This window comes from Pelophylax lessonae, assembly GCF_965119305.1.
Source record: "Pelophylax lessonae genome assembly, chromosome: 8".
NCBI lineage: Eukaryota > Metazoa > Chordata > Amphibia > Anura > Ranidae > Pelophylax > Pelophylax lessonae.
In genome coordinates, this window is record NC_138775.1 from 261,246,461 (window position 1) to 261,260,111 (window position 13,651).

Sequence of the window (13,651 nt, forward strand, 5' to 3'; positions counted from 1 at the left end):
CTGCCCCCAACCCACCTTCCTTCCTCCCCAGCAAAAAAAAAAAATTGTCAGGGTGCAGTGGGCCGCATTGCCTGAAGTTCTGGGCCACATGCGGCCCCCGGGCCGCAGGTTGGACATGCCTGTTCTAGATACAACCTGCTAAAGGGTAACCGTAGGGTATAAATCGAAACAGGCCATCTGCTATTTTTGCTGTATGACCCTCCTAGGCTTCTGATTAGACAAACTATGATATCCATCGTAGAAGTGATTTACTATAAGTAACCTTCCACACGACCCATTTCAAGATACTGTTGTTTGACTTTCAGTATTGTAAAGGCAAATAAACTATTTATTTGGTACTTATATGGTCTTGTCTACCTCTGGTGAAATATCACTCTATCTAGTCTCCTCAGCTACCATGGATGGACTCCATTTCATCAGCAATCATGAATGAACCATCACCTCAATGGTCATATTATACAACAACAGCCAATAGCAGAATTAGAGCGTCTCTTAAAAATGTCTTATTTTGTTTCAATGAGTTCACATTTTTGTTCTGTATCGGATTTTTGGGAGATGCTGAATGTGTTTGTTCGCGTGCAGCTCGGAGAGTCTGATATGGTGGCAACTTTCAGAGAATTCTTGATGGAGCTGAATTCCCAAGCATGTAAATCGATGATTTCCACCCCACAGCAGCGGCTGGCAATCCTGAACAGTTTTCTGAGGACTGTCTTCCGCAAGAGGATGTACACCCATGGGTCAAGTATTTGATTCCATGTGGCCATTCGTAGGGCAAAAAGAATTGTCTGATCAGTCTCTTGGGATTGGGAACCATATCTCTTTAATCCAATGTTGGCCATTGTGAACTAAAAGAGAAAGAAACATGAAAATGTAAAATAACCTTCAATATCATTGCAGAGTATAAAAAGCACATTGTAAAGAAGTCTCGTAAAAGAGAAACATGGCCTGCACCCCTAGAATAAACGAGCAGCCCAAACCAACTATTTACATATGATTTTTTTTTTTTTTACTGTGCGTTCTTCTTTATAACATCTCGGGTATGATAAAGTTTGAAACACAAAATCATAAATTATAATATAATAAATAACTCTAAATAAGTTAAAGTATATATATATATATATATATATATATATATATATATATATATATATTTATGTGTATATATATATATATATATATATATATATACACACATGTATATCTATATATATATATATACACATGTATATCTATATATATAAAGTACAGTAAAACTGCAGTAAAGGGCACGGGGGGGGGGGGCAAACTAATGTCAATTTATTTTATTTTGTAATGTAATCCAATAGGATTACAATATATCAGTGTGTTTGTGTGTTTTACTTTTCAGATTTGCCGCCGGTTCCACCCCCCTGCGAGCATCACGTTGCAGGAGACGGAAGCCGGGGCTCACAGCATCGGGCGGAAGATCCAGCCGCCGTATGCTGCAGGGACACAACGGGGGATCCCGGGGACAAGGTTAGTAACCTCTACCAGGATCAAGTGATGCTCCCTGGCGGTACCCCGAGTGTGGCTCGGGGTTACCGCTAATGGCACTGAAATTCCACCCCGAGCCACACTCGAGAATACCGCCAAGGAGGTTAACTAGCTTTCCAAAGTTAAAACAAAAACACTCGAACCTGAAAAATGTTTATACAAGTGTGCATCAACCACTTCCGGACCGCCTTGTAGCTTTACTGCTATAGTGCGGCCCCACTGTGCTGGATCATGTATACAGTATCTCACAAAAGTGAGTACACCCCTCACATTTTTGTAAATATTTTATTATATCTTTTCATGTGACAATACTGAAGAAATTACACTTTGCTACAATGTAAAGTAGTAAGTGTACAGCTTGTATAACAGTGTAAATTTGCTGTCACCTCAAAATAACTCAACACACAGCCATTATTGTCTAAACCGCTGGCAACAAAAGTGAGTACACCCCTAAGTGGAAATGTCCAAATTGGGCCGAAAGTGTCAATATTTTGTGTGGTCACCATTATTTTCCAACACTGCCTTAACCCTCTTGGGCATGGAGATCACCAGAGCTTTCCAGGTTGCCACTGGAGTCCTCTTCCACTCCTGCATGATGACATCACAGAGCTGGTTGATGTTAGAGACCTTGCACTCCTCAACCTTCCATTTGAGGATGCCCCACAGATGCTAAATAGGGTTTAGGTCTGGAGACATGCTTGGCCAGTCCATCACCTTTACCCTCAGCTTCTTTAGCAAGGCAGTGGTCGTTTTGGAGGTGTGTTTGGGGTCAATATCATGTTGAAATACTGCCCAGCAGCCCAGTCTCTGAAGGGAGGGGATCATGCTCTGCTTCAGTATGTCACAGTACATGTTGGCATTCATGGTTCCCTCAATAAACTGTAGCTCCCCAGTGCCGGCAGCACTCATGCAGCCCCAGACCATGACACTCCCACCACCATGCTTGACTGTAGGCAAGACACAATTGTCTTTGTACTCCTCACCTAGTTGTGGCCACACACGCTTGACACCACCTGAACCAAATAGGTTTATCTTGGTCTCATTAGACCACAGGACATGGTTCCAGTAATCCATGTCCTTAGTCTGCTTGTCTTCAGCAAACTGTTTGCAGGCTTTCTTGCGCATCATCTTTATAAGAGGTTTCCTTCTGGGACGACAGCCATGAAGACCAATTTGATGCAGTGTGTGGCATATGGTCTGAGCACTGACAGGCTGACCCCCCCCCCCCCACCCCTTCAACCTCTGCAGCAATGCTGGCAGCACTCCTACATCTATTTCCCAAAGACAACCTCTGGATATGACGCTGAGCACGTGCACTCAACTTCTATTGTCGACCATGGCGAGGCCTGTTCTGAGTGGAACCTGTCCTGTTAAACCGCTGTATGGTCTTGGCCACCATGCTGCAGCTCAGTTTTAGAGTCTTGACAATCTTTCCTATAGCCTAGGCCATCTTTATGTAGAACAACAATTCTTTTTTTTTCAGATCCTCAGAGAGTTCTTTGTCATGATGTGCCATGTTGAACTTCCAGTGACCAGTATGAGAGAGTGAGAGTGATAACAACGAATTTAACACACATGCTCCCTATTCACACCTGAAACATTTTAACACGAATGAGTCACATGACATTGGGGAGGGAAAATGGATAATTGGGCCCAATTTGGACATTTTCACTTAGGGGTGTACTCACTTTTGTTGCCAGCGGTTTAGACATTAATGGCTGTGTGTTGAGTTATTTTTGAGGGGACAGCAAATTTACACATTACATTGTAGCAAAGTGTCATTTCTTCAGTGTTGTCACATGAAAAGATAGAATAAAATGTTTGCAAAAATGTGAGGGGTGTACTCTCTTTTGTGAGATACTTTATATATACACGATCCAGCCTTTCCAGGTAGGGGTCGCACATGCATGTGCAGCCTGCCTTGGGTGAGCTGTCATTTAATACAGCACAAGCCGATCAGTGGGTCCCGGAAAATGATTTATGGACAGGACCTGCTGATTGGCTGAGCGAATGAGCGAATGACAGAAGAGAGCCCTGTGTTGGTAAACAAAGCAGGGCTCTAAGGAAAGCAGCGGTGTGGCTGTTTTTTTTTTTTTTTCTCCCTGCAAAGTAGGGAGTAAAAACAGTCACATCACTTAATAAAAGCAGCACACACTACACACTTGTTAGGCACAGTTAACCCTTTGATTGCCTCTAAATGTTACCTTCTTCCCAGCATGTGTCATTAGTACGGTGACAGTAAATAGTATTAGTTTTGATCACTGTATTAGTGTCACTGGTGATGTCAGTGTCATTTAGTTAGTTACCACCCAGTGTCAGTTAGTATCAGATTGCCCGCCCTACTATAAGTCGCTGATCACGGCCATTACTATTATTAAAAAATAAATTAATAAAAATTCCAGTATACACTGTTCACCATAGTTTGTAGACGCAATAACTTTCATGCAAAGCAATTACTATGCACTTAATGGAATTTTTTTTTACCAAAGACATGTAGCAGAATACATTTTGGCCTACATTTATGAAGAAACTTGATTTTTAAATTTTATTGGATATGTTTTATAGTAGAAAGTAAAAAATAAATAATAAATAAATAAAAACCCAGTGATGACCAAATACCACCAAAAGAAAGCTCTAGTACAGTATTGAATGACCGCGCAATTACCAGTTAAAGTAGCTCAGTGCTGATTAGGAAAAAATGGCCCGGTCATGAAGGGGGTAAAGGGCCATACACCCTATAAGATTTTCTGAAGACTTTTTCCTTCAGATTTACCTTTTCTATGTAGTGCAAGGACCTGCCAGATTGCATGCAAATTGAAAGTGTTTAGGTTTGACCTCATATTATATGGATTTGGTAAATCTAAAGGAAAAAGTCTTCAGAAAATCTTATAGTGTGTATGGCCCATTACAGACAGGTCATTTTGAGAAAAGATCTGGTTTAATGCCTTCCTAAATTGATTGTTAACTTATCATGAACATAGATTTAATGGACTCCTTGGTGGCACCAGATATTTTTTATGCCAGCACTGTGCTGGTGGTTAATGAGTAGGTCAGGTTAAGTTTATTTAATCTAACTGGAGTTTGGACCACCAGAGAGTAGAGACTACTTAGCAGATCTGCACAGTACTACACAACCAGTAGGAAAATAAAGCCATCTGTGGTTTACATAGTGTAGGCGCTCCCCTGAGTAATGCAGGTTTTCTGGTGACAACAATTCTTTGCTAGACCCCCCAACCGGACTCGGAAACCTTGAGTAAATAACACCCCAAAATTTGGTTATCAATGCATGTTTGCATATGTAAGAAAGCATGAAAAACATGTTAAAAATGCACACAAATGCATGCAAATACATTTGAAGGAAGCTTAAAGTGTGTGTAAATCCTAACAACAAACTTCTCTTATTTGCTCACTTTTAAAAATACTGTGGTTTTGGGGCAAAAAAAAAAAACCCAAAACCTGTTGACCTTATCAGAAATCAAGTGAGCTGCTAATTTCCTGTGGTCTCTGCCTCGATTGATGTTATTATTTAGAAGTTTAACAAAAATGGAAATTGAAGCACCACACCACTGCTAAGATGTCCAGAAGATACAACTTATACCAAAAAAAAAAAACAAATCAGTGGGGGGCGATCCAAAAATAGTCCATTGCATTTTGGGGGTCAAAGAATGGCCATTTCATGTGAATAGACTAGAAGTGAAATCTTTAGCGTTATCTTTCCAGTGTGATTGCACTCATGGGCCTGTCAGCAGCTGGTCTGGCTCCATTCTGCCTTAGGCCCCTTTCACGTGAACGATCTGATCAGATCCGCCTGTCAGTTTTTTAGGCGGATCTGATCGGATCCTCCATGCATCTCTATGGGGCAGCGGATGTCAGCGGTGACATGTCCGCTGACACCCGCTGCCATCCGCATCCAATCCTGTCCGTGAAATCCGGACGGATGGAAACCCTATTTTCCATCCGTCCAGGGGATCGGATCGGATGAGAGTGGACAGGCGATCCGTTCTCATCCGATTCCACCATAGAGAGCAGCGGGGCTCTGACACCTCCCTCTCTGCACACAGTGCGGAGACAGAGCTGTCATCCGCCTGCTCAGCAGGGATCGGTGGATCGATCCCCTGCTGAGCAGCAGAGAGTCCGCTGACGGAGGCGGACCGTGTGAAAGAGCCCTTACACTAATCTCTGTGGACTTCTATAGTCAGTAACACTAGTTTCCTACCTTGATGTTCATAAGTGAATTCTAAATGTCCTTCATGCAATCAATGACAAACCTATATCTCTAAAATGAAAAGTATCTCATTCACTCCTATTTTTTAATTATAATTAGGAAGCACTCTCCTGAGACCAACATAACAGTGTAATGATCCACTAACTGTCACCACCATTAACTTTTGGCCGTAAATTTGGGTTATGCATCACACTCTGTTCACAGATGCTTTATAACAGTGCTGAGTAAAATGCTTGTTCGCTGACATAATTCATATTAAGACATAAAACATCACAACATTCTTCCATTACAGAAATTAACGTTTTGTAAAGTGTGTGACTCAACAAAGATGATCATAGAAAAAACAGAATATCCATAATCCTGAGTCATTAAAGCACGTGCCCATTACTTCCTTTTAAATCTAGTATTTAAAAGGCAACTCTAGGTGTCTTCTTTGCCTTGTTTAAATCCCAATCCTACCTTGCCTTGCCTTATTTCTTACTCTAGTGGACTAGTGGTTAGCTCTTCTGCTTTGCAGCACCAGATATCTTGGTTCAAATACCAAGTACGCCTTACCTTATTTCCTACTTTTTAGCATAGACACAGTGATGGCAAACCTTGGCACCCCAGACGTTTTGGAACTACATTTCCCATGATACTCATGCACTCTGCAGTATCGTTGAGCATCATGGGAAATGTAGTTCCAAAACACCTGGGGTGCTAAGGTTCGCCATCACTGGCATAGGGGCTTAGTGGCTGACACTTCTGTCTTGCAGTACCGAAGCCCTTGGATCACATTCTAACCAGGACATTACCTACAAGGAGTTTGCATGTTCTCCGTTTGTCTGTGTGGCTTCCCCCCCCCCCCCACCCCCCACACGTAAAAGACATGTTGCCAGGCTCAGGTGTATAATCCCAAGATGGCTGTCCAAGCAGTTTGAGAAAAGCACTAAAAGAACACAAATTAAATTACCACTTACCCACTGGAGACTTAAACCTCCCTCCTAACCAGACCAATCAGCTTTCAGTGCTCTCACAGTTTGAATGACAATTACTCAGTCATGCAACACTGTACCCATATTAAATTTTTGTACTTTTTTTCACACAAATAGAGCTTTCTTTTGGTGGTATTTAATCATCACTGTTTTTTTTTTTTTTTTTGCGCTATAAATGAAAAAATCCTGAAAATTTTGTAAAACAATTGATTTTTCTTCGTTTCGGTTTTAAAATTTTGCAAATGTAGTAATTTTTCTTCATAAATTTTGCCAAAAAGGTGTACTGCTACATATCTTTGGTTAAAAAAACCCGAAATAAGTGTATATTATTTGGTCTTTGTGAGGCCCCTTACACACAGGCGGACCGTTCAGATCCGCCTGTCCGCTTTTCAGGCGGATCTGAACGGATGCCCCATGCATCTCTATGGGGCATCGGATGTCAGCGGAGACATGTCCGCTGACATCCAATCCGATAAACCTGAACGGATGGAAACCCTATTTTACATCTGTCCAGCGGATCAGATGAGAACGGACAGGCGGTCTGTTCCTATCTGATTCCCCATAGAGAACAGCGGGGACCTGACAGCTCTGTCTCAGTACACAGCGTGGAGACTGAGTAGCCATCCGCCTACTCAGCGGGAGATTGGCAGGTCGATCCCCCGCTGAGGAAAACTGAGTCTGCCGATGGACTCCCTGTGTGAAAGGGGCCTGAAGGTTATAGAGTCTACAAGCTATGGTGCCAATCACTGAAAATTGATCACACCTGATGTACTGATGGCTTATCTCATTTCTTGAGACACTACAAGCCAGGAACGTACAAATGACCCCTTTTTGGAAATCAAACATTCCAAGGTATTTAGTAAGAGGCACGGTGAGTTTTTAAAGTTGTAATTTTTTTCCCCACAATTCTTTGAAAAATTATGATTTTTTTTTCCCCCACAAAATTGTCATATTACCAAATTATTTCTCACACACTGTATAGACCTACTTGCAACTAAACCCCAAAATACATTCTGCTACTCTTCCTGAGTATGGCGATACCACATGTGTGAGACTTTTGAACAGCCCAACATTCAAGGAGCACCTTCAGGCGCATAAAAAGTCCCTGGAGCACTAGGACAATAGAAACGCCCACAAAATGACCCCATTTTGGAAAGCAAACACCCCAACACATAATCTCGGAGGCATTATGAGTCTTTTGAACATGTCATTTTTTTGCACAAGTTTTTGGGAAATGTGGAACCAAAATAAAACACATTTTTCTTTTACACAAAGTTGTCCATTTCTAAGATAGAGCATGTACATAGTCAAAATTACACACACAAATACATTCTGCTACTCCTCCTGAGTATGGCAATACCACATGTGTGAGACGTTTCCACAGCTTGGCCACATACAGAGGCCCAATATTAAGGGAGCACCGTCACTTCCTGGCTACTCAATACACTTTTGTGAGGCACTGATGTGGCACAGATGAGCACTAATGTGGCATGGATGTGACATGGATGAGCACTGACGTGCATGGATGTGGCACGGATGAGCACTAATGTGGCATGAATGAGCACTGATGTGGCATGGAAGTGGCCGGGATAAGCACTGACATGGCATGGATGTGGAAGGGATAAGCACTAATGTGGCATGGATGTAGCACGGATGAACACTGATGTGGCATGGATGTAGCACTGATGTGGCATGGATGTGGCACGGATGAGCACTGATGTGGCAGGGATAAGCACTGATGTGGCACAGATGAGCACTGACATGGCATGGATGTGGCACCGATGAGCATTGATGTGGCATGGATGTGGCATAGATGAGCATTTATGTAGCATGGCTGAGCGCTGACGTGGCATGGATGTGGCAGGGATGAGCACTGATGTGGCATGGAGGTGGTATGGATGAACACTGACGTAGCATAGATGTGGCATGGATGAGCATTGAGGTGGCATGGATTTGGCACAGATGTGGCACAGATGAGCACTGATGTGGCATGGATGTGGCACGGATGAGCACTGATGGGGCATGGATGTGGCACAGATGAGCACTGATGTGGCACAGATGAGCACTGACATGGCATTGATGTGACACGGATGAGCACTGACGTGGCATGAATGTGGCACCGAAGAGCACGGATGTGGCACAGATGAGCACTGACGTGGCATGGATGTGGCACGGATGAGCAGTGACGTGGCATTGATGTGGCATAGATGAGCATTGATGTGGCATGAATGAGCACTGACGTGGCATTGATGTGGCAGGAATAAGCACTGATGTGGCATGGATGTGGCATGGATGAGCATTGATGTAACATGGATGTGGCACAGATGAGAACGGATGTGGCACGGATGAGCACTAATGTGGCATGAATGAGGCACGGATGAGCACTGATGTGGCATGGATGTGGCACGGATGAGCACTAACGTGGCATGGATGTGGCACGAATGTGGCACGGATAAGCACTGATGTGGCATGGATGAGCACGGATGTGGCATGGACGTAGCATGGATGAGCACAGATGTGGCATGGACGTAGCATGGAGGTGGCATGGGTGGACACAGATGAGGTATGGGTGGGCACAGATGAGACATGGATGTGGCACGGATGAGGCATGAATGTGGCACGGATGAACATGAATGAGGCATGATTGGGGCACAGATTGGCATGATTGAAGCATGGATGGGTATGACTGAGGCATGGATGGGCATGATTGAGGTATGATTGAGGCATGACTGTGGCATGACTGAGGTATGATTGAGGCATAATTAAGGCAGGTGTGAGCGGTGCTGCGGTCTCTCTCCACTCCTCACATGCTGTAGCGATCGTTGTGTATAGTGTGTGAGGAGAGGAGAGAACTGAACTGGACATGCGGCGGTTTGTTGACAACTGATCGCTCTGTCATTGGACGGAGCGATCACCTGGTAAAGGGCCACTGTCATTGGCCCTTTACTACGATCCATGATCACGGACACCTACGTATACGCACCCCAGGGGGCACGCGGGAAGCGTGTTTCTGGGAGGACATCATTGTACTCCTTCATTTGGCTATGGCCCGATCGGCAAGTGGTTAACTTGCAATTGAGAAAAAGTCAGAAGGTTCACTCAATGTACCCTAAACAACTCTGTTGCTAAAATAAAAATGATCTTTGGTATTGTGAATAGAAACTGCCACTTTAAGAAACTTGGAACCCCCAGAAGGGTTGAATTCCTAGTCCTTCACTGAATGTTGTGGTTTGATCTGTTGGTCCCTTTACCACTAATGTGTCTTGTAGTGACCTAGGGGTTGGTGGAAGGAACCACAGCATGGAGAAGGGGACCAGGAAAAAAAACACTCGCAAAAGTGTCAGATTCTGCTGAGAAAGCATTAAAAGCTGATGAAAAGGTGAGCATGTAATGTTTCCTTTATATAGGGCCCTTGTGTTTACAGACTGGTTTTAGAAACCCAGTCTCTTTATAACGAAACACCGTCCCTAAGAACAGAATGTGCCACCTATTACCTTTACACTAGGCAGAAAGACCATGTCAATGCATCCTTCTTATGTTGGTTTCCCTTCGTTGTTAGAGGCTTGACTTCTCTGACTTTTGAGCTAAGCCCCACCTAACTATTTCACCCTGTTCATTGGGGGTACCTTGGTTTAGACACAATGGGTGCACACAGAATCTGGTGCAGCTGTGCATAGTAATCGATCGGCTTCTAACTTTAGCTTGCTCAATTTTCTTTAACAATATGGCCGGGTCCGACTTTGGAGCACATGTCACATGACGTGTATGAATCAATGGTTCCCTAGGAGAGCCATCTTAACTGGTCTGACACAAGAATGGTTGAAAAGGTTTCTGCACTACTTTGGTGTGACTTTAGCCTATTCAATAGCATTAAAGTCGGATCAAAGTTGGATCATCATCTTAACTGATCTTAATTGTGGCATGGGACTTGTGCTCTGAGGATCTTAAAGGGGAACCCCACGCCAAATTTAAAAGAAAGTGTGCCACCTCCCCCCCCCCCCCCCCCAAGACCATACCAGACCCTCCGGGCATGATAGGGTGGGGATGTCACAATGGGGTAGGGTCATCACCAGATGGTCACGCCCAATGCATATATAAGAAATGGCACACACCGGAGCTAAAACAACAGCGGGAGCTAGCGTCAGAAGAAGACATCAGCAGAGGGAGAAGAATGGGCAGAGGAAGAAGACAACGGAGGTAAAAGAACTGGAGGAAGAACCAGAGAAAGAAGACAGCCAAGGGAGAGGAACCAGAGGGAAAAGACATCAACAGAGAAAGAAGAACACGTTGGAGCTACTTTAATAAAGGACTTGTGTACTGTTTTTATTTATTTTTGACACTTTTTGGGTGAACGAGAAAGGGGTGCAATGTACCCCATACTTATTCACATTGAGTGGGCGGGATCTGGGGGAATTCCAGATTGCGATAGGCCCCCTGCCCACAGATCCCCACAACCACCCACCGCCCAGGGTTGTCAGGAAGAGATCCTTGCCCCCATCAACATGGGGCAAGGTGCTTTGGGGTGGGGGACGCAGAGACCCCCTGCCTCAAAGCACCCACCCCCCCCCATGTTGAGGGCATGTGGCCTGGTATGGTCCAGGAGGAGGGGGCTGCTAACTTGCCCCCCCCTTTCCTGATCTTCTGGGCTGCATGCTTGGATAAGGGTCTGGTAAAGATTTTGGGAGGGACCCTATGCCGTTTCTATAAATTTTGCTTTGGGGTTTCCCCCCTCAAGATTCATACTCATAGGGCCAGATATTGTCAGATCAAAGTCGGATCCTGTTCATTGAAGTTGGACATGAAGTTGTAGGGCAAAATTCGTCCGACAACCGATCTGCTGATTTTCGGATTGTTAGTATGGTGCTTTCGACAGCCAACTCCGACTTTTCGGGTGACAAAATCCTGATGTGCAGGCTATATAATTTTTGTCGTCCGTAATACAACGTCCGATTTTTGTCTGATTAGTACAAAATCTTAAGAGCAAGACTAGGCATGCTCAGAGACGAAAGAACACATACAAAGCAATCCAACACATGACATCACTTCTGAAGTAGAATTCTGTCGTATGGGAAAATTTGTATGAAAATAACCTCTTCACTTTCCACATCAGACTAGCATGCCACAAAAAACAGACGACAGATCGTTCGATAATCTGATCGTGTGTACGGGGCTTAAAACCCAGAAGCTGACATCCGATCCGATCCGTCAAAACCGGACGGATAGAAACCCTATTTTCCATCCATCTGGCGAATCGGATTGGATGATAACGGACAGACGGTCCGTTCCCATCCGATTCCCCCATAGAGAAGAATGTGGACCTGACAGCTGTGTCTCCACACACAGCGCAGAGACACAGCTGTCATCTGCCTGCTCAGCGGTGGATCGGCGGATTGATCGGATTCCGTGTGTGAAAGGGGCCTTAGTAAATCTCCTCCAGTGAGTAACTTGGATTTATGCTTCTCTGTACACATTTGTGAGGATTATTTAGTGTTTATTTGTGTATGCCCATCCATTTTGATAAATAGTTTTATACATTTTTATGTATTTCTGAGTACTTTTTATAAAACAGTTCTTCTTTGCACTCATTAATAGCTCTAGCACTTTACTAATATCAGGAATGAATTTTTATATTGTTATGGAATGAATTATATGGGGATTATTTAGTAAGCCTGGAGATGACAAAATCAGGTGCATCTCTGCATAGAAACCAATCAGCTTCCAGGTTTTATTGCCAAAGCTTAATTGAACACGCTGAATTTAGAAGCTGGTTGGTTACCATGCACAGCTGCACCAGATTCTGAGTGCACAATTTGTAGTAAATCTCACTCACGTCATTATAAATGAATTGTGGGTCCAACAAATAATTTTCTCTCTCCCTTTCCATCACTTCTCTTTTTCTCTACATTGGGCATAGCTGCACATTTCAATAAAGATCCCACATATACAGTACAGACCAAAAGTTTGGACACACCTTCTCTTCTCATTCAAAGAGTTTTCTTTATTTTCATGACTATGAAAATTGTAGAGTCACACTTCAAGAGGTAGTGACCTGAAATGGTTTTCACTTCACAGGTGTGCCCTGTCAGGTTTAATAAGTGTGATTTCTGGCCTTATAAATGGGGTTGGGACCATTAGTTGTGTTGTGCAGAAGTCAGGTGGATACACAGCTGATAGTCCTACTGAATAGACCGTTAGAATTGGTATTATGGCAAGAAAAAAGCAGCTAAGTACAGGAAAACTAGTGGCCATCATTACTTTAAGAAATAAAGGTCAGTCAGTCCAAAAATTGGGAAAACTTTGAAAGTGTCCTCAAGTGAAGTCACAAAAACCATCAAGCGCTACAACGAAACTGGCTGACATGCGGACCGCCCCAGGCAGGGGCGGACTGAGCGGTCGGGCACTTCGGACGTGGTCCGAGGGCCCGGCCGGGAAGCCAGAAAGGGGGGGCCCGGCCAGCAAGGGGGCCCGCCGCTCAGTATTACATTTATCTCACCCAGCGCGATAAGTATTGGGAGGAGAGGAGGGGCCCGGCGGCCGGCGCTGACTCAGTGTGATGAGGAGAGCTGGGGAGGGGCCCGGCGGCTGTTGTTGCTTCAGTGAGAGGAGGAGGGCGGGCCCAGGCTAGCGCTGGATTCAATGTGGTGTCCTGTGTACGGGGGCGTGTCGGGGTCGCATACTGACGTGATGTCGACGTGCCCCGCCTCCACAGGGCGTGTTACAACAATGACGAGTAACGGCCGAGTCCAGTCAGTGGATGCAATTGCCTGCGATTGTGTCATTGGTGACAGCGTGTGTGTCGTCTCTCCTCTCATCTTCTACTTTTTCATTTCAATACCTGGCTTCTTCCGTTGATTTCTATTAGATTGTGAGTAGTTCTTGTGGTGTGGCCTCTGAAATCCAGCTCCACTCAGTGGTCTCTGTGAGGAATGATGTGTACATC

The 13,651-nt window shown here is 44.3% G+C and overlaps 1 protein-coding gene across 1 annotated transcript in view; it reads right to left on the minus strand.

The window, feature by feature from the left end:
- Nucleotides 1-200: 200 nt before the first annotated feature.
- Nucleotides 201-13,651, minus strand: part of PTGFR (prostaglandin F receptor) — a 79,854-nt gene continuing 66,403 nt past the window's right edge. Inside the window, exon 3 of the mRNA XM_082265576.1 lies at nucleotides 201-845. Within this exon, the coding sequence (XP_082121702.1) occupies nucleotides 504-845 (342 nt within the window). The 3' untranslated portion in view covers nucleotides 201-503. The remainder of the gene's footprint in view (nucleotides 846-13,651) is intronic.